The sequence below is a fragment of the Brachyhypopomus gauderio genome, chromosome 11 (genome assembly GCF_052324685.1).
Source record: "Brachyhypopomus gauderio isolate BG-103 chromosome 11, BGAUD_0.2, whole genome shotgun sequence".
Classification (NCBI taxonomy): Eukaryota; Metazoa; Chordata; class Actinopteri; order Gymnotiformes; family Hypopomidae; genus Brachyhypopomus; species Brachyhypopomus gauderio.
This window is the reverse complement of record NC_135221.1, coordinates 373,883-399,889: the sequence shown is the minus strand read 5'-3', so window position 1 is coordinate 399,889 and position 26,007 is coordinate 373,883. Positions and strand designations below refer to the sequence as shown.

Genomic DNA, 26,007 nt, shown 5'->3' with positions numbered 1-26,007 from the left:
AAGGTTGTTTTAATGTTGATATCCTGCTAATTGATGTTGAAGGCTGTTTAAATGTTGACAACCTGCTAAATGATGTTAAAGGTTGTTTCAATGTTATCACTGTTAAATGATATTCAGTGTAGTGCTAGGGATCAGCTTTTGGGTAATTTCACCAAGTCTGATCACCAAGTCTTGAAAATTAAGAGATTGATGAGATGGAGGGATAGATGAAATGATAGAAGGGGAGGATCGACAAATGCCATCAATATACTTTTCAGGGTAGTGCAAGGCATCAGCTCCTGATTCATTTTACCAAGTTTGATCACGATATCTTGAAAATTAAAGGAGTTATGAAATCAATGGGACCATATGGGAGGATGGAGGGATGAATGAAATGATAGAATGGGAGGATAGACAAATGGCATCAATATGATATTCAGTGCAGTGCAAGGCATCAGCTCCTGAGTCATTTTACCAAGTTTGATCACGATATCTTGAAAATTAAAGGAGTTATGAAATCAATGGGTCCATATGGGAGGATGGAGGGATGAATGAAATGATAGAATGGGAGGATAGACAAATGGCATCAATATGATATTCAGTGCAGTGCAAGGCATCAGCTCCTGAGTCATTTTACAAAGTTTGATCACTATATCTTGAAAATTAAGAAATTGATTAAGTCAATGCATTCTTATGGGAGGATGGAAGGATGAATGAAATGATAGAAGGGGAGGATAGACAAATGGCATCAATATGATATTCAGTGCAGTGCTAGGGATCAGCTATTGAGTCAGTTCACCAAGTCTGATCATTAAGTCTTGAAAATTAACGGAGTTATGAAATCAATGGGTCCATATGGGAGGATGGAGGGATGAATGAAATGATAGAACGGGAGGATAGACAAATGGCATCAATATGATAATCAGTGTAGCACTAGGCATCAGCTACTAAATTGACTGGTGTGGTTGATGCTGATGTATTTGGCTAAAGGGGTAGTTGCAGTTGAGGGGTAGTTTAGCTGTTGGGGTAATTATTGCTGAGGGGTAATTGGCTGTGGGGTAATTGATATTGAGGGGTTATTGACCTGTTGGGGTTATTGTTGTTGATGGATATTAAGATTACTGTGTAGTTCCTGTTAAAAGCTTGTTTAGATGTGGAATGTTTTGTTGAGGGGGTATTTACCTTTGGTGGGGCAATTACTGTTGATGGGCTATTGGCATTGGGGTACTTAATGCTGATGTATTTGATATTGTTGAAGGCTATTCGTTTAATGGGGTTCTTGATGTTAAGAGGTAATTTAGCTGTTTGGGGCAGTTACTGCTGAGGGGTAATTGGCTGTGGGGTAGTTGACATTAAGGGGTTATTGACCTGTTGGGGTTATTGTTGTTGATGGCTATTAAGATTACTGTGTAGTTCCTGTTAAAAGCTTGTTAAGATGTGGATTTTTTTGTTGAGGGGGTATTTACCTGTGGTGGGGCAATTACTGTTGAGGGGTAATTGGGTGTGGGGTAGTTGACATTGAGGGGTTATTGACCTGTTGGGGTTATTGTTGTTGATAGCTTTAAAGATTTCTGTGTAGTTCCTGTTAAAAGCTTGTTTAGATGTTGTATTTGTTGTTGAGGGGCAATTAACTGTGGTGGGGCAATTACTGTTGAGGGGCTATTGCCATTGGGGTAGTTAATGCAGATGTATTTGATATTGTTGAAGGCTATTTGTTTAATGGTGTTGTTGCGGTTAATAGGTAATATAGCTGTTTGGGGCAATTACTGCTGAGGGGTAATTGGCTGTGGGGTAGTTGATATTGAGGGGTTATTGACCTGTTGGGGTTATTGTTGTTGATGGGTATAAAGATTACTGTGTAGTTCCTGTTAAAAGCTTGTTTAGATGTGGAATGTTTTGTTGAGGGGGTACTTACCTGTGGTGGGGCAATTACTGTTGAGGGGTAATTGGTTGTGGGTTAGTTAAAATTGAGTTGTTGTTCAGTTATACAGTTAATACTGCTACAGGGACTGAGGGAGAGAAGAGGTTCCGTGCGTGTGTGCTCCATCTGCTCTATCTGCCCCTCTGATCCATCTGCCCTTCTGCCCCATCTGCTTTATCTGCCCCATCTGCCCGTCTGCTCCATCTGCCCCGCTGCTCTACCTGCCCTGCTGCTCTACCTGCCCCATCTGCCCCTCTGCTCCATCTTCCCCATCTGTTCCTCTGCTCCATCTGTGTGTGTCTGTGTGTAGTGGGTATGAGAGAGATGCATGTGTGTGTGCGTGTGTGGGGGGAGGGGAAGACACATTCAACATAACTGACACCACTCTGAGTGGAGGAGCCTCGTTTAATGTGATTTGCACCCTCCGAACAAACGGTCGTAGTTCGGGCTCTATTTAACGTATCGCTTAACCGAAGATATTGTATGAGAGAGGACCCCTGGCTGATCATTTTGGTGTAATTTGTGTGTTGTTTGACCCAATATTTTCTGATTTATGACAAGTTAAAAACAGGCAAATTGTGAAAAATCCCTTAACTGAAACACGGTCTCTGCCACTGTAGACGCCTTGTTTAATGTGATTTGCACCCTCCGAACAAACGGTCGTAGTTCGGGCTCTATTTAACGTATCGCTTAACCGAAGATATTGTATGAAAGAGGACCCCTGGCTGATCATTTTGGTGTAATTTGTGTGTTGTTTGACCCAATATTTTCTGATTTATGACAAGTTAAAAACAGGCAAATTGTGAAAAATCCCTTAACTGAAACACGGTCTCTGCCACTGTAGACGCCTTGTTTAATGTGATTTGCACCCTCCGAACAAACGGTCGTAGTTCGGGCTCTATTTAACGTATCGCTTAACCGAAGATATTGTATGAGAGAGGACCCCTGGCTGATCATTTTGGTGTAATTTATGTGTTGTTTGACCCAATATTGTCTGATTTATGACAAGTTAAACACAGAGGCAAATTGTGAAAAAGACAGTTCTGATTTTGAGAAATTAACATGGGAGTTAATGGGGCAGTTTTCTGTGTCTAGTGCCAAACAAATGCTCATAACTCTAAAAGTAATTAATAAAATGATTAGATATTTTGGCGTGCCAGAAAGGACAAATATCTCTCTCATTTAAAATTTAAATGGAGCTTCTAGATGAAAGTGGAAGGAATTTACAGCTGTTTATCCAGGAGATTTTTCATGACAGCACACTAACTGGGGACATTTCTGAACATTCCGCCATTCATTCTCTATGGGAAAAAGTCCACTTTGAGGACTTGTCCTGAGGACACCGTATGTCCGACATGTCCCAAAAGCACAAGCACACTTCTTCCATATGGGATCTGTGAACCTGCCAATTTTCAAGGTTCTAGCTCAAAAACTGCGACCTGTGAAAGTTACCGAAAAGTGGAATAGAATAATAATAATAAGAAAAAGAAGAATAGGGAGAACAGTATGTTGGCTGCTTCGCAAGCCAACATAACAACCCACAACATGCAACACTCAGCAAAACCCACATTCGACGAGAAAGCACAAAGGGGGAAATGTGTCTGGTTTGATGACGAGTCATTTATTGTTTGACGACAGCATCTCCAGAGTCTGTACAAGAGACACAGCGCTGCTCCTGCGGGGTGGATCTGCAGGTCGGCCCGGGCTCTTCAGCGCCGGTGGAGGTCAGGACACGGCAGCCTTACAAGCCCAGCTTGGTCCTTCTCCAGTGACGACGCTTGGAGTTGTACCTGCCCGCAGAAACGAGCGTCCAGAGTTAAGAACTACACAGAACTGGCGGCTAGACAACGTCTTAGAATCAAACATCACTGCATTTAGTGGTGTGTGTGTGTAAAAAGCAGAAAGGTGAAATACTGTGACCCACTGTGCATCTATTCGAATGTTTAACAACTATAGATAAATCAACATGACGTACAGAAACATCTGTACACTGGACTCCCATTGCTGTTATTACATTAATTTTTAACAGGCATGAAAAGAAATCTGAATGATGCTGAATTCACTCATTAGAAAAAAATAGTAAACTTATGGCATGAAATGCAGCTTCCAAACTGTGGAACTGCACATCAACCCTAAGTACGTAGAATGCCCCCATATTAGTGTTAGTCACTAAAGGTGAGTGAACCCCCAGGTGTCTCTGCTCCAGAGTGTTCCCATCACAGGAGTGACAGGAGCTTCTCTGGAGCAGATGTTGATCTCAGCAGGATAAATGACGGAGCTCCAACAGGATGAAGCACCGTAATTGCGTCCTGCTTTAACCCGAGTGAAGTTCAGAGGCACAGACACACATCTACCTACACACAGACTATAACCACAGACACACATCTACCTACACACAGACACACATCTACCTACACACAGACTATAACCACAGACACACATCTACCTACACACAGACTATAACCACAGACACACATCTACCTACACACAGACTATAACCACAGACACACATCTACCTACACACAGACTATAACCACAGACACACATCTACCTACACACAGACTATAACCACAGACACACATCTACCTACACACAGACTATAACCACAGACACACATCTACCTACACACAGACTATAACCACAGACACACATCTACCTACACACAGACTATAACCACAGACACGCATCTACCTACACACAGACTATAACCACAGACACGCATCTACCTACACACAGACACACATCTACCTACACACAGACTATAACCACAGACACACATCTACCTACACACAGACTATAACCACAGACACACATCTACCTACACACAGACTATAACCACAGACACACATCTACCTACACACAGATTATAACCTACAGACGTGCGGCTGTAGTGAACCGGTCTCTCCGAGTCTGGGCGGTCTTACCGGATCTTGTTGCCGGTCTTCATTCTGATCCACTGCGGGATCGGCCGGTTCTGCTTCTGCTTCTTGGCGAGGAAGCGTTTAATCCTGAACGTCTTGTGAGACGCCTGGAGCGAAGACAGGACCCGGTTTAGCAGCACATCACACCATCACAACACAATAGTGATCTACACACACACGACTATTATAACACTAGTGATGTACACACGTGTGGTTATACACACACACCATCACAACACAATAGTGATCTACACGCGTGTAGTTATATACACACACACACACACACACACAACTATAACACTAGTGCGACTGAACACCATTACACACACTCGTACAAGTTCCCGCTGTTCCGGAGACCGTTAACGATTTACGCGCTTAAAAACACAATAATCCGTGTAATTCATAAATACACAGACACAAGACGTTCTTCGACATGGATCGATAACAACCGCTGCCACAAAACACGTGAACACACGGCGATGTTAACAGATTGTTTCTCACCATTATAGGTACACGGTCCTCTCACCACTATGGCAGATGTTGAAGAGAAGGAACCATGGGTAATAGTGACGTAGTATATCCGCGCCGCGGCGCCGACGTGGTACGTCATTAGAGTGCGACACCCAACGGACTCGGAAACGCATAAACATGGCGACTGGGCTGATTTGTAGTTTTCTAATATTGGCAAAAATAATACACGATTTGAGTTTCCTATCGCAAATTATATAAATGTGGGATTTTGTATATTTATCTTTTCATTTAAATTGTACGAGAAGCTACAACAGAAACGTAGAACAGACCGTGTGCAGAATAATAATTTTAAAAAACCATCACGTATTATTTTTATTCATATATTTAGTAACTTATAAATCCTCTTATGGTCACATCCCAAAATACTAGTCATAGCTGCAGATCAATTTTACGCAGCTGTTAGGGGGGATTTGGACTTCGGATCATCTGTATGTCCTGGAGTTTTCTAGCAGATCACAGCATCGAGTTTCAGTGGGACTCTAAAATATTCTGACTTATAAAATGATTTTATAACTTTTATTTTTTGCTAAATTTGGTGCAGTGGTTATTTTTTATCCACACTGTTTGAATCATGTGTATCTATTAGCCAAAACATGCATTATGTTGTATAGTTTATCTTAAAGAACTGTTTTAATATTGTTGTAATTGTTAATATGCAACAGTTGAAGGTGACAGGTGGATTTAAACAAAGTCAGTCCACAGTAGCATTCATAGGGTAAAGCTTTATTGCAAAAGTAGGGAAGGCCACTTGCTAAAATAAAAGATTTTCAGAAAAAAATGTCACCTTCAAAATAAAAAAGGAAAGAAAAATCTGACTGCGAAGAACACATACCAAATCAAACCACACCACATGGTCAGAGTCCATGCAACTCTTTAAAATTCTCTTTAAATCATCCAAACAAACTCTGTATCCGAAGCGCTTGTGTCTTATACAACGGGTGAGACACATTTTACTGATGCATTTGCTTTACAAGAAAAGCAAGTGAAATAAAATGCGATGAGTATTATTTTCTGTAACTAGCACAGGAGTGTGGCAGAATAAACAGACTGGATGTCTAGCCTCACATCCAGCAGAGCTGAAGAGCTGTGAAGGACAGGAGGTGTTGGGTGTGCACCAGGAGGGTCACCGTGTGTCCTCGTGACCCACTTTGGCTTCTCTTACATGCTCCACTGCTCAACTGGCAGCGCTGCTCAGGGAGTGGTTCAGGCACTGTGGGGTGACAGGGCGGCGTCTGTCTGTCTGAGACCTCCAGAAGGACGGGAGCTTCTTGCTCTGGCACCACCATGACGTTCCAGGTGCTCCTACGCCCTGGTGTGACCAGAGATCCTCCTCTGTCGTCGTGTCGTGAGAGCCCGGCAGTGCTCGCTCACTCTTCTCCCTTCTCTTCTGCGTTCTTCACGTCCCTCTCTGCCGTCTTCTCCCCTGCCTGGCTCTCTCCCGCGCTGGACCCTCTGTTGCGGCTTCTCGCTCCGGGCTGATACAACACAATAGCAGGTCGATCCTGGGACAGAACACAGCACTTGTTAGGAAGGATCACAGAGCCGCCATGTAAAATCAATGATATGTGAAACAAGTTCTGTTCAGCAGAGTTGAAGTTAAAACATTTAATATTAACACACAAGATTCTGCATCCATAATGAGCACGAGGAGACACCACTACTCCAAACGTTAGAAACAGAAGTCACTCGCCGTTACCCTAGATCTGGTCCTTAAAGGAAGCACCAAACACCCCAGCACCATCTTATGAATAACTTGATAACTGAGCTCAAAGTTAAATCTACAATACATAGAGGTTATTGGTTATTGAATGACACCCAAAGTCTACTTTGACAAAGTTACATGTATCATAATGCAATAATTTAGATCTTTTATTTGCATTTGTCGATCATGTAGTAAAATAACACGGAGTGTTTCATTCTGCATTGTTGTTTATAGGGTTTACAAACGATGAGCAGATCCAATCAAAGGGACACACCTTGTTTCTTAAACGATCCTTTTTCACACTTTCTTCTTTTCTGGAATCCTTAAAGGGCTTGTCTGATTGGTCAGCCTGAGCGTGACTGGAGAAGTCTCCCATGTTCTCAGTCTTTCTCTTCTCCCAGACCCGCTCTCTGTCCTTCCTCCCTTCCTCCTCTCTCTTTTTATACATGTTCTCTCCATCCTGACGCTCGCGGCGACGACGACGCTCCTCGTCCTGCCTTTTGATCCGCTCCTTTTCTTTCTGACGGCGATCCCTCTCTCGCTCCCTCTCTCTGTCTGGGTCCCGATCGCGCCGGTCTCTGTGTCCGTCTTCCTCCAGTCTGCGTTAGTGATCAGAAAGAGCCAGGAGTCTTAGAACGTCCAGAACAAGAACCGACAGAGCACCTTCTGAAGAGATAATGAACCACAACAGCGCCTCCTATAGGACACAACAGCACTCTGTTGCTCTTTGGGGACCCGTTACTGCTCATTCTTTATGGAGAGAATGAAAGACCGGTAAGGATGTGTGTGAACCTCACGTCGTGTGTGAACCTCACATCGTGTGTGAACCTCACCTTCTTGTCTTGTCCTCTCTGTGTTCTCCGTTCTGCCGTCTCTTCCCGTCCACACCTCCGCCTCCTCTGTCTTCCTTCAGCTTCTCTCGCTCTGTTTTTTTTGTCCTCTCTTTGGGCTTTTCAGCATCGCCATTCTCTGGTTTGTCCGGTTTCTTCAAGAGCTGCAGCAGGACAAACAAGTGACATCATAAGAACAGAGGGCGGGGGCAGTAGCCTCTCCTACCACAGGCTCACACCCCAGCCGAGCCGCTAGCCCCCCCCCGGCCGCCCCCTCCTGCTCCACTGACCTCCACTCTGGCTACACACCTTGATCTTCGGCTGATCCTCTTTAAGTTGTTCCTTCTCCTTCTCCTTCTCTCCTTTTCTCAATCTCTCCGCTTCCTTGCGCTTCCGTCTGTCTTCCTCTCTCCACTTGCGTCTCTCTTCCTCTCGCAGCCGCTTGCGTTCCAGCTCTCTCCTTCTCTTCTCCTCCTTCCTTTCTTCCCTTATTCTCTGCAGGAAGAAACAACCCACACAAGTTTTTCTACCGATGCACACTAAAACTACCCAAGAAGATTCCAGAAGACTCCACTCTCAGGATAGTCTAGATGTAAATGTGTTTTCTTTCCCTGATGTTGATCTAATTTACAGGGATCATCAGTGCAGGGAGCTTTCACATCTAGCAGAGGAGTTTAGCACTGCTGAACACTTTACTGCCACATCTTTGGCCTTTTTGAGGCTTTACTTCATGCACAAATGAAGCAGCATTAGCAGATCTCTACAAATCCTAACCCACAGTTGGTTATAAATGTATGTGAATTAATCTGTCAAATCTGATAACCTGTAAAGAACTAAATGGGAGTGTCATTAATACACAAGATCACTTTCGTTCGCAGTGAAGCTGTTACATAGTATCTGTGCTTGTGCCGTTATATGCCTTTCATTTTTGTTCTATTTGTACTGTTTTGTTGTATGAAATGTGTTTTGTTTATATTTTAATGAAAATGAATAAAAATCTTTAAATAATATATATATATATATATATATATATATATATATATATATATATATATACACATATGTATATATGTCCATAGTACTCTGTGCTTGGCGTCAGCTGAAGCCACTTTCTTAGGATCCACCACTTAATGTTCATGAATTAGGCACAAAATGTGGAAGTTGTGATAAAGGTTCACCTGTTTATTCTTAAGGAAGTCCAAGAGGGGAGTTGTTTTCTTGGCTGCATAAAAGAAAGTAAAGGACCAGGATGGATGTCAGGTATGTCAGGATGTCAGGTAAAACCATTTCAGGTGTATGTATTTAACTGTGCGGTACTAGCACACAATTAACTCACCAATCAGTTCCTTTGTCTTGGCTTCTATTTCCTCTAACAGTGTCTCAGGAGTAGATGAAAATTTCTCATCATCACCATTGTATATTTCCAAAAATTTATTGTAATCAGAATCTACAAAAGAAAAATCAAATTGTGGATGCAGTGAGAGTGGGTGTAGGAGTCTTGGACGACCAATGTTCTAACTACTATCTGTATAGCATTTGTGTTCAGTGTAAGTGATATTACTGCACTTATCAAGTGCTGAAAGGGGGAACATGATATCTTATCCCTCAATACGAGTGCTGAAAGGGGGAACATGATATCTTATCCCTCAATACGAGTGCTGAAAGGGGGAACGTGGTATCTTAACGTGGTATCTTAACGTGGTATCTTAACGTGGTATCTTAACGTGGTATCTTAACGTGGTATCTTATCCTTCAATACGAGGGGGACAAACGTCACCTTCCTCAATTGTTCCATTTTTCGCATCCTTTCTCTTAATCTTCTTCTTGGCGATCTTCTGGAACGGGGCAAACTCCACTATTGCAGGGTACTCTTGCCCTTGAGAAAAAGGCAACACTGTTTATTACACATTATCTACAACAAGGTCCATAAAAATGGATTAGACAACAAATTTATGGTGTATAATACCAAGTTAGGAAAGGTCCAAACCTCTATTATCGATGAAGACATAGCCATCAAACCGATCTCTGAAAAGAACAATGTCCTCCTGGTTCTTAAAGTTTAAGTATGCTCTTGCAAAAAGATGAGGGTAGAGACTGCAATGAAACAGAAATATTATAACGAACCGTTCTGAATCCATTATGCGTAGTCCCTAATGTGTACTATTCACTGTTTAATTTCCTGCACAGTGCTTGTGCAAAATGGGGCCACAGACCTGGTGTCACTAGAGAAGAACTCGAGATAATCCACTTCTGGAAGAGGCTGTAACTGCTCCTCCAGCTCCTCTTTAGTTAGACTGGGAGGAAGACGTCGAATCACGATCTGATTCACATTGAAAGTAAAAATCGTTGAAGGTGAAATACACGACAAAGACATTAAACTGAATGCGTTTGCCTTAAGTTTTTATTTGTTGCACCCTAACAGATAACGTAGGTGGTGGGAAATGTGAATAAACAGTGAATAAACTAAGTTGGCTGGTTTAGTCGTGGTTTAAAAGTGACGGTAAAATGAGACGGTGTATTTGAGCTGACAGGTTGACCAGCAGACGTGATCAACAGGAGCTGTCGCCTCTGAGAGAGGCTGGCTCAGCGTGTCTAGTCCACCTTGTTGCTAACTGCACAACATAGCACGAGTTACGTTTGACCAAACACGATATGTTGGGTACAGTTAACGTGACCTACAGACGATGATTCAACACATAATTATAGACTAACAACGAACACAAACTGAGACTGGCCTATGAGAAGCACTGGGCTATTAGCTCACTGGGCTAAGAGCTCACTGTGCTAAGTTAGCTCACTGGGCTAGGCTAGCTCACTGGGCTAGGCTAGCTCACTGGGCTAGGCTAGCTCACTGGGCTAGGCTAGCTCACTGGGCTAGGCTAGCTCACTGGGCTAGGCTAGCTCACTGGGCTAGGCTAGCTCACTGGGCTAGGCTAGCTCACTGGGCTAGGCTAGCTCACTGGGCTAGGCTAGCTCACTGGGCTAGGCTAGCTCACTGTGCTAAGTTAGCTCACTGGGCTAAGTTAGCTCACTGGGCTAAGTTAGCTCACTGGGCTAAGTTAGCTCACTGGGCTAAGTTAGCTCACTGGGCTAAGCTAGCTCACTGGGCTAAGCTAGCTCACTGTGCTAAGTTAGCTCACTGTGCTAAGCTAGCTCTACTGTAACACTACCTGACGACGCTCGCGCAGCTTTGCTAGGCTAGCTTAGCTACCTTCGTCATAGCCTCCTTCTTCTCTTTATTTGGCTTTTCAGACTTTTCACTTTCTTCGCATTTGATGTCCACTCTCTTCTCCCGGGGTCGCGTGTTCTCTTTGTCCTCCTTCATGTCTCTCTCTCTCGGGGTTTGACGAGACACAGTTAGCTGTTGTCTTATCCGCCCTCAGCCGGCCAGAGCGCTCGCGCAACTTTCCCTCTGTTTGTTTCCTAGTAACACGGGCGGAGGATTCTGATTGGCTGCAGGACACAGACCGATATCTGGACTAAAGTGTGAGCGCTTGTGTCCGCCTTCACGTATTAATCATTATTATTATAGACTTTAAATTATTTATGAACTCGTGTCTTTATTCGAACATCATTTAACAGTGTAATAACTATGCGACGTACGCGCACTTTAACCACAAGAGGGAGCCGGAGAGCTGTATTGTCAACTAAGCCTAACCCGGAAGTGGAGTGCGGACCCTGCGGAAGTCGCTGAGTGACCGTCAAGGCGGCGGACATTTTGTTCAAAACAAACGGGGGAGACGGAGAGAGTTTGGACGCTGCCAGCCGGTCTTTAAGAACTGTGGCTACGTTTAATCCTAAATATGTGGTATGAAATTCTGCCGGGCTTCGCTTTAATGACGGTTTGTTTGTTCATTCCTGGCATTGCGACTGCGCAGATTCATAAGTTCACTAATGGTGGTAAGGTGAGTATCTACTGCTGCAGCCAGACGTGTGACTACATGACATTATTACAGTTAGATACCTGGAGACACTTACAGTCCTGTAGATGTAGACCGTGTGACTACATGACATTATTACAGTTAGATACCTGGAGACACTTACAGTCCTGTAGATGTAGACCGTGTGACTACATGACATTATTACAGTTAGATACCTGGAGACACTTACAGTCCTGTAGATGTAGACCGTGTGACTACATGACATTATTACAGTTATAGATACCTGGAGACACTTACAGTCCTGTAGATGTAGACCGTGTGACTACATGACATTATTACAGTTAGATACCTGGAGACACTTACAGTCCTGTAGATGTAGACCGTGTGACTACGTGACATTATTACAGTTAGATACCTGGAGACACTTACAGTCCTGTAGATGTAGACCGTGTGACTACATGACATTATTACAGTTAGATACCTGGAGACACTTACAGTCCTGTAGATGTAGACCGTGTGACTACATGACATTATTACAGTTAGATACCTGGAGACACTTACAGTCCTGTAGATGTAGACCGTGTGACTACATGACATTATTACAGTTAGATACCTGGAGACACTTGCAGTCCTGTAGATGTAGACCGTGTGACTACATGACATTATTACAGTTAGATACCTGGAGACACTTACAGTCCTGTAGATGTAGACCGTGTGACTACATGACATTATTACAGTTAGATACACTGGAGACGCTTACAGTCCTGTAGATGTAGACCGTGTGACTACATGACATTATTACAGTTAGATACCTGGAGACACTTACAGTCCTGTAGATGTAGACAGTGTGACTACATGACATTATTACAGTTAGATACCTGGAGACTCTTACAGTCCTGTAGATGTAGACCGTGTGACTACATGACATTATTACAGTTAGATACCTGGAGACTCTTACAGTCCTGTAGATGTAGACCGTGTGACTACATGACATTATTACAGTTAGATACCTGGAGACACTTACAGTCCTGTAGATGTAGACCGTGTGACTACATGACATTATTACAGTTAGATACCTGGAGACACTTACAGTCCTGTAGATGTAGACCGTGTGACTACATGACATTATTACAGTTATAGATACCTGGAGACACTTACAGTCCTGTAGATGTAGACAGTGTGACTACATGACATTATTACAGTTAGATACACTGGAGACACTTACAGTCCTGTAGATGTAGACCGTGTGACTACATGACATTATTACAGTTAGATACACTGGAGACACTTACAGTCCTGTAGATGTAGACCGTGTGACTACATGACATTATTACAGTTAGATACACTGGAGACGCTTACAGTCCTGTAGATGTAGACTGTGTGACTACATGACATTATTACAGTTAGATACCTGGAGACACTTACAGTCCTGTAGATGTAGACCGTGTGACTACATGACATTATTACAGTTAGATACACTGGAGACACTTACAGTCCTGTAGATGTAGACCGTGTGACTACATGACATTATTACAGTTAGATACCTGGAGACACTTACAGTCCTGTAGATGTAGACCGTGTGACTACATGACATTATTACAGTTAGATACCTGGAGACACTTACAGTCCTGTAGATGTAGACCGTGTGACTACATGACATTATTACAGTTAGATACCTGGAGACACTTACAGTCCTGTAGATGTAGACCGTGTGACTACATGACATTATTACAGTTAGATACCTGGAGACACTTACAGTCCTGTAGATGTAGACCGTGTGACTACATGACATTATTACAGTTAGATACACTGGAGACGCTTACAGTCCTGTAGATGTAGACCGTGTGACTACATGACATTATTACAGTTAGATACCTGGAGACACTTACAGTCCTGTAGATGTAGACAGTGTGACTACATGACATTATTACAGTTAGATACCTGGAGACTCTTACAGTCCTGTAGATGTAGACCGTGTGACTACATGACATTATTACAGTTAGATACCTGGAGACTCTTACAGTCCTGTAGATGTAGACCGTGTGACTACATGACATTATTACAGTTAGATACCTGGAGACACTTACAGTCCTGTAGATGTAGACCGTGTGACTACATGACATTATTACAGTTAGATACCTGGAGACACTTACAGTCCTGTAGATGTAGACCGTGTGACTACATGACATTATTACAGTTATAGATACCTGGAGACACTTACAGTCCTGTAGATGTAGACAGTGTGACTACATGACATTATTACAGTTAGATACACTGGAGACACTTACAGTCCTGTAGATGTAGACCGTGTGACTACATGACATTATTACAGTTAGATACACTGGAGACACTTACAGTCCTGTAGATGTAGACCGTGTGACTACATGACATTATTACAGTTAGATACACTGGAGACACTTACAGTCCTGTAGATGTAGACCGTGTGACTACATGACATTATTACAGTTAGATACACTGGAGACAAGAGTGAAGATGTAGGCTGCTTAGATGCTGTTCATGTATGGAGTTTAGGTGTTTGGACCTTTTCCACAGCAGCCGTCTTCAGAGGTCCACAACAAAGATTATATTAACACAGACGATCCTTGTACATTACATGAATAATATAGTTTACTGTGGACATAGTGTAACAAAAATGTTCCACACAGTGCAGTTGCAAACAAACCTCAATCAGCAAACTTTGTGGGCGTGTACACGTATGGGTATCTGGGTCTGGTCTTATTTATCTAAACTGATTTGGCTAAGAAGTTTGGGTACCTTGTAGGATCACATAGTGTGAATTAGGTGTATATGTAGTGAACCTGAGCTAAAAACATGGTTTTAGTTCTCTTCCCTGTTCATGAATAGCCTCTCAACTCAAAGAATCTCCTGTTTACAGACGTTTACTCCTGTTTAAATGTGATCTGGCTGTGTAACCTCAGCACTTCCTGTGTGTTGTGCTTTAGGAGAAGAGACTCGCCAAAGTTCCTTATCAGTGGGTCTTGATTCAGAGAGACAAACGACTGTCAGGCACTGGATTATATTACCAGTCAAAGGTGATGATTTCATTAATAAATATACATATCAAAATTTGCCTGGTTTAAACACTTTTGTGAACCCTAACATATATTTATTATGTACATATATTAACTAAACCTTTTAATTCTATTTTTACAGGGACTTGAAAACATTAAATGATGACTACCGCAGATATCCTCTCGATTCATGATTTTGAAATATGTACTTTGTCCAGCTAATAAAATAATGTGTATATATTATTTGTTTGCTTGGTTATTGGTGCCTTTGTCCTGATGGACTCGTAGTCGTAGTCCCCTGTAGACGTGACCTGCTCCTCACGTGAGGACCCCGCGTGGCGGAGCTATCGTGAAAGGGGTTGGGAGAATGGCTGGACGTGAACACTGGACATGTTTGCTTGACAAGAAACATTAATATTTTGATTTCCCTACATCAAAGACGTAGTCTGGCATGGATAAAGGCCAACAGTGTAAGTCCACAGAGATTAGTGTCCTGCATGTTGTTACCGTAGCTACATCATGATTGCTTCTTTAGCCTATATTCCCCATCAGGTTCACCGTAGCTGTCGTATTATGTTGCATACCCAGTAATCCTGTTAAAGCAACTCTTCTTGCTATATACAAAGTTTCTCACCAATTCTAGGAAGTGTATTTTACAGTCATTTGGTGTTGGCCCGTGACATGATGTTGGTGAAGCATGCCAAAGAACCTAATCAGTAAAAATACATTAATATTTGGTCTGCAGTATGTTGTACTGCTGGCAGTAGTAACAGGGTGAATAGAATGTAAACCACATTTTGCTGGCAGGGGTAAAGTTTTATTTTAGGTAAGAAATTGGTACTCTAAGAGGAAAGGCAGCATTAACATTAACAGCCACTGCCATATTCACAGATAAGAGAAAGGGGTCACCTGTATTCTTCTAAAGGGGTCACCTGTATTCTTCTGTCACTCATACTTCATGCACTCACAAAAAAAAGCAGATGTGAACTGGCTAACTCCCAATATGTGTTGCAATTCTTCCTATATATGACATTTTTACCACAAAGTATGTAATCTTAAAAATTACAGCCAAGTCTTAATTTGAGAGCAAAACAAAGCAAAATACACCAAAGATTTGATTCATGAAGATTTACAAAACAAAGCCCAAAACCTACGGCCTGTGCTGGGTTATGTTGGGAAGGCCGACAGCAGCGGAGGGGAGGGGCGTGGAGGAGGAGGGGCATGATGGGGGCGTGGAGGAGGAGGAGGGGCGTGGCGCTCTACTTCTCGTCCTTGCCTTTGGTCTTTCTGTACACCATTTCTCTGAAGCTGGAGAGGATCTTGCTCTCCCTCTTTCTCCTCTCTTCCTGGTTGAAGGAGGCGAGCGCCCTCTTCTCATCGGCACTGTAGATCTGGTTCTCCTTCCTCAAACGTACAGCCTCCATACGTCGATGTCTGGGGAGAAGAGCAAACATGGAAGCCTCGTACAGCCACAAGCACGGAAGCCTCAGCATGTAACGGGCTAAACTGCCCACTTCAGAAACACACACACACCTGCTGCCACTCATCACGTAGCCCGACTTCTCAAAGTCTGCGATCTCGTCGCTGGTCAGGCCGATCTCACCTCTCCTGGGAATACGCTTTCCTGCTTTCACATACTCCGCCATAGCGGCACCTTCACCAGGCAGCAGAGCATGACCAAAACTACAGAAAAAAAAGACCAAAACACAATTATGAAAACACGAAATAATTAAATGTTCTAAGGTTTGGTACAGGTGCTAACTGGAGAGAAGGCGTGTGGAGGTAAACAGATACGCACTCCAGCGGTTTATCGTCTTGGGACAGGTGGGTCAGTGGTGCTTCAGGTCCAACCACGTGCTCCTCCACACCCGTCCTCTCCACCCACAGCTCCTCACTCATGTCGTCCTCGTCCTCGGCAGACTGGTCACTGCTGGAACTGCTGGACTCCTTGCGAGTCTTCTTGGCTTTCTTCTTCTTTGATTTCTTCCTAAGATGATAAAAGGACTTTGTAATGGACAATCCAAGCTGTAGAGTGTGAAACATATACAGAAAAAAAAATGTATTCTCACTTTTTACTCTTCTTCTTCTTTTTTTTCTTCTTCACCTCTTCTGAATAAAGAAAGAAGTATATGATGACTGAGTCGCTTTAAGAGACAGGTGCTCCTCACAAGAGGGTTTTCCATCCACCACGTTTTTGCGCATTTTGAAAATGCGCATGAAAAAAGCTGGATGGAAAAAGACCAAAATTCGAAAAAAAGCCCCAAATATCGCAAAAAGATTTTTACGCTAGGAGGAGGTGGAAAAGTAAGACTATCGCATCGCCAAAATTCGGAAAAACTGGATGGAAAAGGGTTTTTCGCATAAACGATGACGTATCATGCCTCAAGTCATGTGGTTCTGTACATGATCGCGATGTAAAGATGGCAAATGCATACAAAAACAGTTCTGGAGAGAGCAAAAATTGAATTTAACTTCTCCATGTATAGAAAAGAAAAAGAAAAAAAATTTTCAAAACCTCAAAGTGCAAAAATGCGTAACTGCCAGATGGACGTAAAACCACTATTGTTTTGGCGTCCTCTCACGTGATCTAAAGTTTATTCGCATAACTAATGAATGGAAACAAGGCTTAATTCGCATTTTTTCTGCCGAAACCTGTAAATTGCGCATTATTTTTTCGAAAGGTTTGGATGGAAACCCGGCTTCAGACATGTAGTGTGTGAAAACTCTTCCTTTTACATGTAGTGCATCACTAAAGTACCAGGAACCACTTCAAACTGAGCTGGAAGTAAAATTCAGACCAACCTTCTGAGTCACTTCCAGACTCACTGCCCTCAGAGTGCTTACGGCTTTTCTTTTTCTTTGACTTCTTCTTTTTCTTCTTTTTCCTTTCCTCTGTAAATAAGAAAGAAGAAGAATAAATGAATCATTAATAAACCCATGATTTATTGTCAAGAAGTAAAATTCTTAACTATAGAATTTGGTATGAACAGTTTTTGAAAGACCGCATCATTAGTTATGAGTAAAGCGCTGGACCTTCTGAAGTGGAGTCAGTGCCGCTGTTCTTCACGTCCTCTTCAACAGGAGTGTGTTCATCTGAGCTAGAAGACACACAAAGACCGTCCAACACTTGCATACAGGTCGCAGTTGTAGACAAGCTGCCCAGTTTAACGTATGATGATCTGGACCTACTCTGGTTCTCTGACTCTCGGAGAATAGCCCCACACCTCAGGGGAGCCCAGCTCACCGATTCTTTCACGCTCCTGCAGCCGCCTACAGGAAAGAGAGACACATTGAGAAGGTGCCACAGTGAAGGTGTGACAGTGATCACACACTCCTGGGTGATGATGAGGACACGCGCCTGGCGATGAAGGCCTCCTGTCTCTGCCGCTGCGCGTCGTCCCTCTTGTCGTAGTAGTCGGACCGGTACCCCCGGTCCCGGTGCTCGGACCAGGTCCACTTGTCTCGCTCCCTCGACCTCGACCGACTGCGAGACCGTCCGGTTCGGAACCGGTTCCTCCTCCTCTCCTTGGGCTCGGCCCCGTCGTGCCGGTCCCGGGAGCGACTCCCGCTGCTGGAGCGGCTGCGGCGGCGCCTGTCGGGGCTGATCGGGTCGGAACCCCTCCGGTCCAGCTCGGGCATGGTTGGCCTCCTAACTGCGGGTCTGCGCTCTTTTAACCGCGTTTAGTCCCGGAAACACAAATCAAACGTCCAACTCCGTTAACGTGTCGCCCACACGACCCACACGGCCAGACAGCGACACCGTCCGCCTGTTTAAACGCGTAAATAAGAATCCCGGACCGTGTAGACTTGTTTACTTCGCCATCGCGGTGGCGTCTGTGGGCCTAAAACACACAGACTGGTGTGTCTCTGGCGCCCCCTGCTGCACTGGAGTCACTAAAACACACAGGCTGGTGTGTCTACTAACTAAAACAGCAACCGCTTTGAGGGGGTTTTACTAGTAAAAAGAAATACATTAACTATATACAGCACATACATATTTAATTAGGTTTTACTCTAATTGGAAAAGAGTTAAAATGGCATCCAAATAGCTATTTAATTTATGTTAACCTGCCTCTAAACGGGGTATGCAATATTCCAATACATTGAACGTTAATTGGGATTTGTTAGGCTATATTATTTTATGGCTATACCATATGGTCGGTAAGTCACATTTATTTCAGACGAAAATTGAAATATTTACAGAACAATATAGAAAATGCCAGAGTAATTTATTTAAACCTTTCAAAAGTACATTAAAGAAACTTGGAGCGGAATGATCTCCTCGCCGTTACTCCTGCGCCCCCTGGCGGTCACACTGCGCGCCGCAGCCTCGCTTCATCTCAAACAAGGCACTGTTGTGTACCGCGACAAACCCAGAGCTTCTCCTCCACACGCCGAACACCGCGTACGGGTAACTCCACACCGCAGGTACTCCATTACGCTTTATTCACCACTAAACCCGAAAACGTGTGACAAAATAACCCCCGCGGCCGCCGTGTTTCTCGGGGTAAGAGTGTGTTGTGGCTCCGGCGGGCTGAGCGGGGCGGGTAGGCCGCAGCCCGCCGCCGGGAGCAGGAGGGATGAGGCGGCCACACCGCCGGGAGCCCCTTTAGTTTGCGTTATTTCCAGCGTTAACCGGCGAATTTACGGTGTTAACGGGACGTCTGCGGGAAACGTGCAGAACGAGCCCGTCTCTTAACTTTCCTCGCCCGGGTTGAGCACCGAAGGGCCGCGCAGGTCGCCGCGCACAGCGCCGCTTTCTTCCTGTTGTTGATTTACGTCCTCGCTGGAGAGCTGACACGATCTACCGGCGATCTACCGGTGATCTACTGGGGTTTACCGGTGATCAGGCCCTGCTGTGATCTCCACACTGCATCTCAAACGTCCAAGCTGCCTGTTATCCCTGTTTTTGCGACATGTGATGTGGTTGATGTTGATGGTAAATGACCCACAGATCGAGTAATGTGGGCATCATTGTGTCACATTATTGTAACAACTACACGCGAGTTTCTCTCAGATTGCCAGTTCATTTAATCTCTTTTCTTTTACGCCAAATAAGTCACTAAACCTGAACATGTCACTGCAGGTGCTTATCCTGTTCGTTGCAGTTTGTTCATCTTGTATTACTTTTTAAACCTGTTCATAGTCCCAGATGTTCTGAATGTTTTGTTTGTGTGTGTGTGTATATATGTGTGTTTTGTGCTATGTAAAGATTCTAGCATGTTTGATCATCAGCAATAAGTACATTTTACTTATTACTAAAGTCATTTCACATTCTGTTCACAGGGATGTCGAAATTAAAGCTGATCTCTGCAACTGATACACAGTTTCCTCTGTCGTTGTTGGAATCCATCAGTGAACAGCGGAACAATGGATTATTCTGTGACGTGACCATAATTGTTCAGGACCGCAAATTCAAGGCGCACAAGACTATGTTGTCTGCTTCTAGCACTTACTTTCGACAACTTTTTTCAGTTGCAGGACAGGTAATCGAGCTCAATTTTATCAAGGCAGATGTATTTGAAGACATTCTGAATTATATATACAGCTCAAAAATCCATAGAGTTCGATCTGACAGGCTTGAAGATCTCATAAGTGCTGGTCAGATCCTGGGTGTCAAATTCATCGCCAGTCTTGCTGCACCGCTGTCCAAAGTCAAGGGACTACCTGGTTTGTCGAATGAAGGAGAGAACGGGAATGTGAGTGCCAGTGAGAAATCTGAGTGCGAAACGGAGAACATGCCAATTATCACAGAATCATTTTCACTGTCCGCTGAGGAATTCAAAATGGGCAGCGGTGGAGCAGACAAGGACGACTCGGAAAACGATGACGTTCTTTTCGTCTCCAAGACGGAGGCGCCGAAAGTTCTGAAGATTAAAGCGCATGTAGACAGGAATACGGAGCTCGGACCAGACGCTAAAGTGCCTGTAGGTGACAGCGCAGATGAAGGCCCGGACGCTAAGAAGCAGAAACTCGCAAATGAGGAAGAGGAGAACGTGATGAAAGATCAGAAGAAGACCAGCAAACTCCCCACTGAGGATGCAGAGGGAGGATGTTTTCTGACAGACACGTCGCGGTCCCGTCCGGACCCGGTGCCCCTCGTCAGCCCCGTGCTGTCCCCAGACCCCAGCGGCTGCGTACACACGTCTCCCGCGCGATCCTCCACACACAGTGCACCATCCACGCCAGTGCGTGCGAGCAGCTTCACCTCCGAGTCCCACAGAGGCCCTCCTCCTCCTGTAGAAGCCAGTGAAGTTCTGGGCGTCCAGAAGAAGAAGGTGCTGGTGGAGCAGACACCAGACCAGCAAGGCAAGATCAGGCTGTCCGACGTGAGACCTTCCTTCAGCACCAACAACGGACCGGGGATGGACGTCGCCCCGACTGTGTCGACCAAAAAGACGATAACGTTAGACAAAGCCTCGGAAATCGACTCGCTCTCACCTGGGTGCAAGGTTTATGCCAACATAGGGGAGAACACTTATGACATAGTTCCTGTGAAAGAGGACCCGGGGGAAGGAGACTCGCGCACCAACGCTGGCAAGAAGGCACCGAGCCCGGAGCCAGGAGCAGGAAGCCCGTCCAGCAGCTCGCCTCGGAGCAAAAAGAAAGCCAAAGCGGAACCAGAAGACCATTACGAGCTGATCATGGATGGCAAGACCTTCTACGTGTGCATCGTGTGCAAGCGGCCCTACGTGTGTCTGACCAGTCTGAGGCGTCACTTTAACACTCACTCCTGGGAGAGGAAGTACCCGTGTCGGTACTGCGACAAGGTGTTCGCCCTGGCGGAGTACCGGACCAAGCACGAGATCACTCACACGGGGGAGCGCAGGTACCAGTGCTTACTGTGTAATGAAATGTTTCTCAACTACCAACTGTTGTCTTCTCACTGCAAGCAAACTCACAACCAGGATCCCTCAGGCCGGAAAGAGAAGGATGATACTGACAACAACCTGTATCGCCTCCTTCCTTGTAAAACGCTGCAGTTCAAACCGTACTCGTTCGTCTCCGAGGAGACGGGGGGAATTCCCGTCATCAACGAGGACGGTATCGTCCAGCACATAAACCCCGGCAGGGCGCACTTCACCAACCAGTCGCTCCCCCCCGGCCAGAGCAAAGTCTTACACTGGGATGACATCTTTGTCGAGCCTGACGCACACACGCGCCCCGGTGCTCATGCACGACCGGGCCCGCCTCCTCGACCCGGAGCCCAAATGAACGACAGCACGACAGAGTTTGAATTTGTCATACCGGAGACGTACTGAGTAGCCATGTTCACAACTGTGAGTTGGGTGCCTTTTGTGTTGGGGTCTCCTTTTCTTTTCTTGAATTCAGTTGCTTGAAAACAAATTTGAAAGAAGTTCAAACGAGGCCCAAACACAGTGATCGAGTGTGAGTGAGGATTCAAGGTGCTCTGTGTGGTTTATTCATGATCATGTATGTGAGATGGTTCCACAGCCCATAATTCCATGCGACTGTGTAAGAGTACACAAATATTGGGAGTGCTGCTTTTACAAGAGATCTTTGGACTTTATCTTTAAAGGTACAATATGCAGTTTTGTTCTTTAAAAACTGATGCAAGAAATAAGCAAAAATAATATTCTGTAATAATGGTGTTTTCAGAATTTTACATAGTGACATTAAGTAAAACGTTTATAACAGTTTGTGAGCTGTAAAAATGTGTTTTCTACATTTGCCATGTAGCAAGAGGTTCCTTCATTATGAATCATGTAATCGCAGACCAATCATGTCAGTAATACCTCAGTAGGTAACAAAGAAATTTAGGACAATACTACATATTGTACCTTTTATTATGAAAGAACTGTTGAATTATCTAGAACAACAATGTAAAGTCAACAATTACCAACTTTCACTTCAGTCTTGTTTTAATTGTGCTGTATTTTTTTAACAGTACTATATGGTGCCCATTGAAGTCGTTGAGTAATCAATTGATCAGTTGACAAATTAATAATTAATATGGATTGTTGTCAGTAAAGAAATGTACAATTTGACAGTTAAATATATAAAAGCATAAAATAAATAAAAATTTCAAGTGATGAACTGATAACTGATGAACAGTAAAACAAAGTTTTTTTTATAATGTGAAGATTAAGTGATTGATAATTGCATTTATTTGTGTATTTGTGCTTTTTCTGTTGCACTTAAAGTAATCCTTCGTTGATCTGTTAGGCAAAGGCCAGACAGACTTGTGTTTGTAACATGCTTACCCACCCGCATACAGATTACAGGCTGGAAATTACCTAGAGGGAGGAGCTATGTAAATATGGTGATACTCTACAAGAAGGACATGTAAATGTGAGGATACTCATAAGGAGGAGTTATGTAAATGTGGTGCTTTGCATCAGTAACACTGTGTGTCATTGCTGTTTATAGATTAATATTTTTGTAAATTTATTTGTTCATTTTTGTTTTAGCTAATGTTTTTGTAAACTCCTGATTTGTTTACTTGTTGTATCTTTCCTATTTTGATATGTACATTTCTTGATTTGCAAATGAATTGATCATTTGATCAACTGATAATTGAGATATTCCCATGGGCCCATATGGTACTGTGTCACTTGACATATGAACTATTAAATCCATAGACTGCCAGGTAATTGTTACTCTAGTAAATGTCATGCGTAAGTTGCAGGAGGCTGACACCGCACAATTATGCAGAGAACCTTCAGAGAATCGTGTAATGCAACAAGCATGAATGAAGTTAAATGTACAGCCAGTTTATTTACATTCTCGATGAATGTGAGTGTTGAATTCTTCAGGGGCTGATGAGTTCTGCAAACCTTTTACTGTTTTTGTCAACATAACATTATCTCGAGACAGAAACGATACTGTACTGCACACTCCTGTGTCATCCGCAATGTACTAAATTCTGCAGAGGACCATGAAGATTCAGGGCTCCTTAGGGTGAAACCTTGATGGCTTTGTTGTTTTGTTTTTGTTTTTTATTATTCATATTTTGTGTCAGTAAATTTTATAGAGTTCTTTTCCTGTCGGATTAGAGATGAATCTGTTCATCACAGGGTGGGCGTAGCACACATAAAGAGGCAAATTTAGTATTTATGATGTTTGTGTAGAGGGTTCAGTAGGTCTGTGTGTGTCCGTTAGTACCATCTCCATGAGTTGTTTAGGTTGTACGTTTGTACTTTTTATTGTATATGCTGGCCATATATTCTGAGTTCCTTTCACCCAGAAGTGTAATCATGAAAAACTGAATCAAAATGGTGTTAAACGGAGAAATGCCCAGTGCACCATCAGATTACTGGAGACCACCTCATGTTCCACCTCCATGTTCGTTTTTTGTATTTTTTTGTTACATACACACATATATATATACACATCTATATATTCCATTGTAGTCTTGTCAGTAGGTAAATGGTTTTGGACAGTAGGATGTCAATGTGATAATATTCAACAAGTGAGCATTCGAATGGTTGTGTTCATGAACAGACTTGTACTACTAAAGACCTGAATTAACAGTCCTCTGGAACCACATTTATGAGGTCTTAGTGCTGCGTGGGTGGACTGACGCTATAGACCGTCTTCGGTCTTCAGAGCGTGTTGTGGATTGTGTGAGTGGGTTTACCCCCCCAGTGTTCTGTCTTCATGGTGCTGTTTGACTTTCATTTCTACAGTATGTGCAGTTTGGCTGGGTGGGTTAAGGTGCGTAGATATAACATTTAGACCTGTCTGATTAACAGAAGATAAAGACGGCGTTCAGAAGGCGAAGACCTACTTTGCTCATTCATTCTTATGAACCACCAAATCTGACTGTAGCACAGAGAGCTGGTAATATAACATTTATACATATAAAATATTTTTTGAACAGACACACCAGACTGTAACCCCTGCACATTTTGTTGTCAGTTACATATGTATGTTTTGCTTTAAATAAAGCACATAAAATACAATCTATGGACTCCTCACTAAACACAGCCAATACACAACTGCGAGTTAATATTAAGACTTGTGTAAATGCATATTAACAGAAGGCAGTATGGACTGTTGCTATAGTAATGTGATGTAATGCTAGGTCACAGAAACACTTATTGGGTACAGATGGACAACAACGTAGTCTTATTAAAGTGGACGTAATGGCCTTGCTTTAAAGCTGTGTCTTACAGTGAGGAACATAAGTATTTGAACACCCAGCGACTTGGCAAGATCTTCCACATTTTCATCGTAGGTGCGTGTCCACTGTGAGAGACATAATCTAAAAAAGAAAACTGGAAATCACAATGTATAACAATATATTTTTGCTGCCAATCAGCAAAAATTCTGGCCCTCAAAGACCTGTTAGTCCACCTCTAAAAAGTTCACCACTCCACTTATTACTCTAAATTAGAAACACCTGTTTTAGGTCATTAGCTTCTTAAAGAGACCTGTCCACCCCACTGGGGCTCCATGCAAGATCTCACCAATGATCCTAAGAAAGATGATGAATCTGCCCAGAACTACACGGAAGGAACTGCTCAATGACCTGAAGAGAGCTGGCACCACTGTTTCCAAGGTTACTGTGGGTAATACACTAAAACGTCATAGTTTAAAGTCATGACACAGAAGGTTCCCCTGCTTAAATCAGCACGCGTCCAGACCCGTCTTAAGTTCACCCATGACCATTTAGATGATCCAGAAGAGTCATGGGAGAAAGATCTGTGGTCAGATGAGACCTAAATAGGACTTATTGGTCTTAATTCCACTCGCCGTGTTTGGAGGACAAAGAATGATGAGTACCATCCCAAAAACACCATCCCTACTGTGAATCATGGGGGTGGAACCATCATGTTTGGGGGTGTTTATCTACACATGGGACAGGACGACTGCACTGTATTTAGGAGAGGATGTCTCCAGACCTAAATTTTCTAAAGCCTATAGAAAATCTTTGGAGGGAGCTCAAACTCCGTGTTTCTCAGCAACAGCCCAGAAACTTGATCTGTGTGGGGGAATGGGCCAAAATCCCTGCTGCAGTGTGTGCAAACCTGGTGAAAAACTACAGGAAACGTTTGCCCTTTGTAATTGCAAACAAAGGCTACAGTACCAAATATTAACATTTTTCACAGGTGTTCAAATACTTATTTGCAGCAGTAACACAAATAAATTATTAAAAAATCATACATTGTGATTTCTGGATTTTTTTTAGATTAGGTCTCTCACATTGGACGTACCTAAGAGGAACATTTCAGAACCCTCCATGA

At 43.5% G+C, this 26,007-nt stretch overlaps 5 protein-coding genes and 1 non-coding gene across 7 annotated transcripts; 2 read left to right on the top strand and 4 right to left on the bottom strand.

The window, feature by feature from the left end:
* Nucleotides 1–3,500: 3,500 nt before the first annotated feature.
* rpl39 (ribosomal protein L39) lies at nt 3,501–5,449 on the bottom strand. Its single transcript, XM_077020975.1, has 3 exons — nt 5,323–5,449; nt 4,825–4,928; nt 3,501–3,690 (listed from the first exon to the last, which is right to left on the bottom strand). The coding sequence occupies exons 1-3, from the start codon at nt 5,323–5,325 to the stop codon at nt 3,642–3,644; spliced, it is 156 nt and encodes a 51-aa protein (XP_076877090.1). The 5' UTR covers nt 5,326–5,449; the 3' UTR covers nt 3,501–3,641.
* LOC143527714 (small nucleolar RNA SNORA69) lies at nt 4,090–4,216 on the bottom strand. The gene has a single exon (XR_013134249.1). It is a non-coding gene; the product is annotated as a small nucleolar RNA SNORA69 (small nucleolar RNA).
* Nucleotides 5,450–6,054: 605 nt separating the features above from the next.
* Nucleotides 6,055–11,318, bottom strand: upf3b (UPF3B regulator of nonsense mediated mRNA decay). The gene is made up of 10 exons (XM_077020969.1): nt 11,096–11,318; nt 10,098–10,204; nt 9,872–9,978; nt 9,662–9,760; nt 9,221–9,331; nt 9,063–9,106; nt 8,194–8,379; nt 7,888–8,048; nt 7,329–7,653; nt 6,055–6,854 (listed from the first exon to the last, which is right to left on the bottom strand). Exons 1-10 carry the CDS (start codon nt 11,207–11,209, stop codon nt 6,720–6,722), a joined length of 1,389 nt encoding a protein of 462 aa, XP_076877084.1. The 5' UTR covers nt 11,210–11,318; the 3' UTR covers nt 6,055–6,719.
* A 243-nt stretch (nt 11,319–11,561) lies between these two features.
* On the top strand, nt 11,562–15,040 carry ndufa1 (NADH:ubiquinone oxidoreductase subunit A1). Its single transcript, XM_077020974.1, has 3 exons — nt 11,562–11,789; nt 14,729–14,818; nt 14,940–15,040. The coding sequence occupies exons 1-3, from the start codon at nt 11,688–11,690 to the stop codon at nt 14,958–14,960; spliced, it is 213 nt and encodes a 70-aa protein (XP_076877089.1). The 5' UTR covers nt 11,562–11,687; the 3' UTR covers nt 14,961–15,040.
* Nucleotides 15,041–15,592: 552 nt separating this feature from the next.
* On the bottom strand, nt 15,593–18,663 carry nkap (NFKB activating protein). Of its 2 annotated transcripts, none has more exons than XM_077020971.1 (8): nt 18,156–18,663; nt 17,987–18,067; nt 17,831–17,895; nt 17,600–17,689; nt 16,867–16,903; nt 16,596–16,784; nt 16,331–16,480; nt 15,593–16,231 (listed from the first exon to the last, which is right to left on the bottom strand). In XM_077020971.1, the coding sequence occupies exons 1-8, from the start codon at nt 18,434–18,436 to the stop codon at nt 16,057–16,059; spliced, it is 1,068 nt and encodes a 355-aa protein (XP_076877086.1). In that variant the 5' UTR covers nt 18,437–18,663; the 3' UTR covers nt 15,593–16,056. The 2 variants fall into 2 exon arrangements, with proteins under 2 accessions (XP_076877086.1, XP_076877085.1); XM_077020970.1 differs by having other exon boundaries at nt 16,867–16,906; nt 18,156–18,662.
* A 358-nt stretch (nt 18,664–19,021) lies between these two features.
* zbtb33 (zinc finger and BTB domain containing 33) lies at nt 19,022–25,540 on the top strand. The gene is made up of 2 exons (XM_077020968.1): nt 19,022–19,225; nt 20,084–25,540. The coding sequence occupies exon 2, from the start codon at nt 20,086–20,088 to the stop codon at nt 22,057–22,059; it is 1,974 nt and encodes a 657-aa protein (XP_076877083.1). The 5' UTR covers nt 19,022–19,225; nt 20,084–20,085; the 3' UTR covers nt 22,060–25,540.
* The last annotated feature ends 467 nt before the right edge of the window (nt 25,541–26,007 follow it).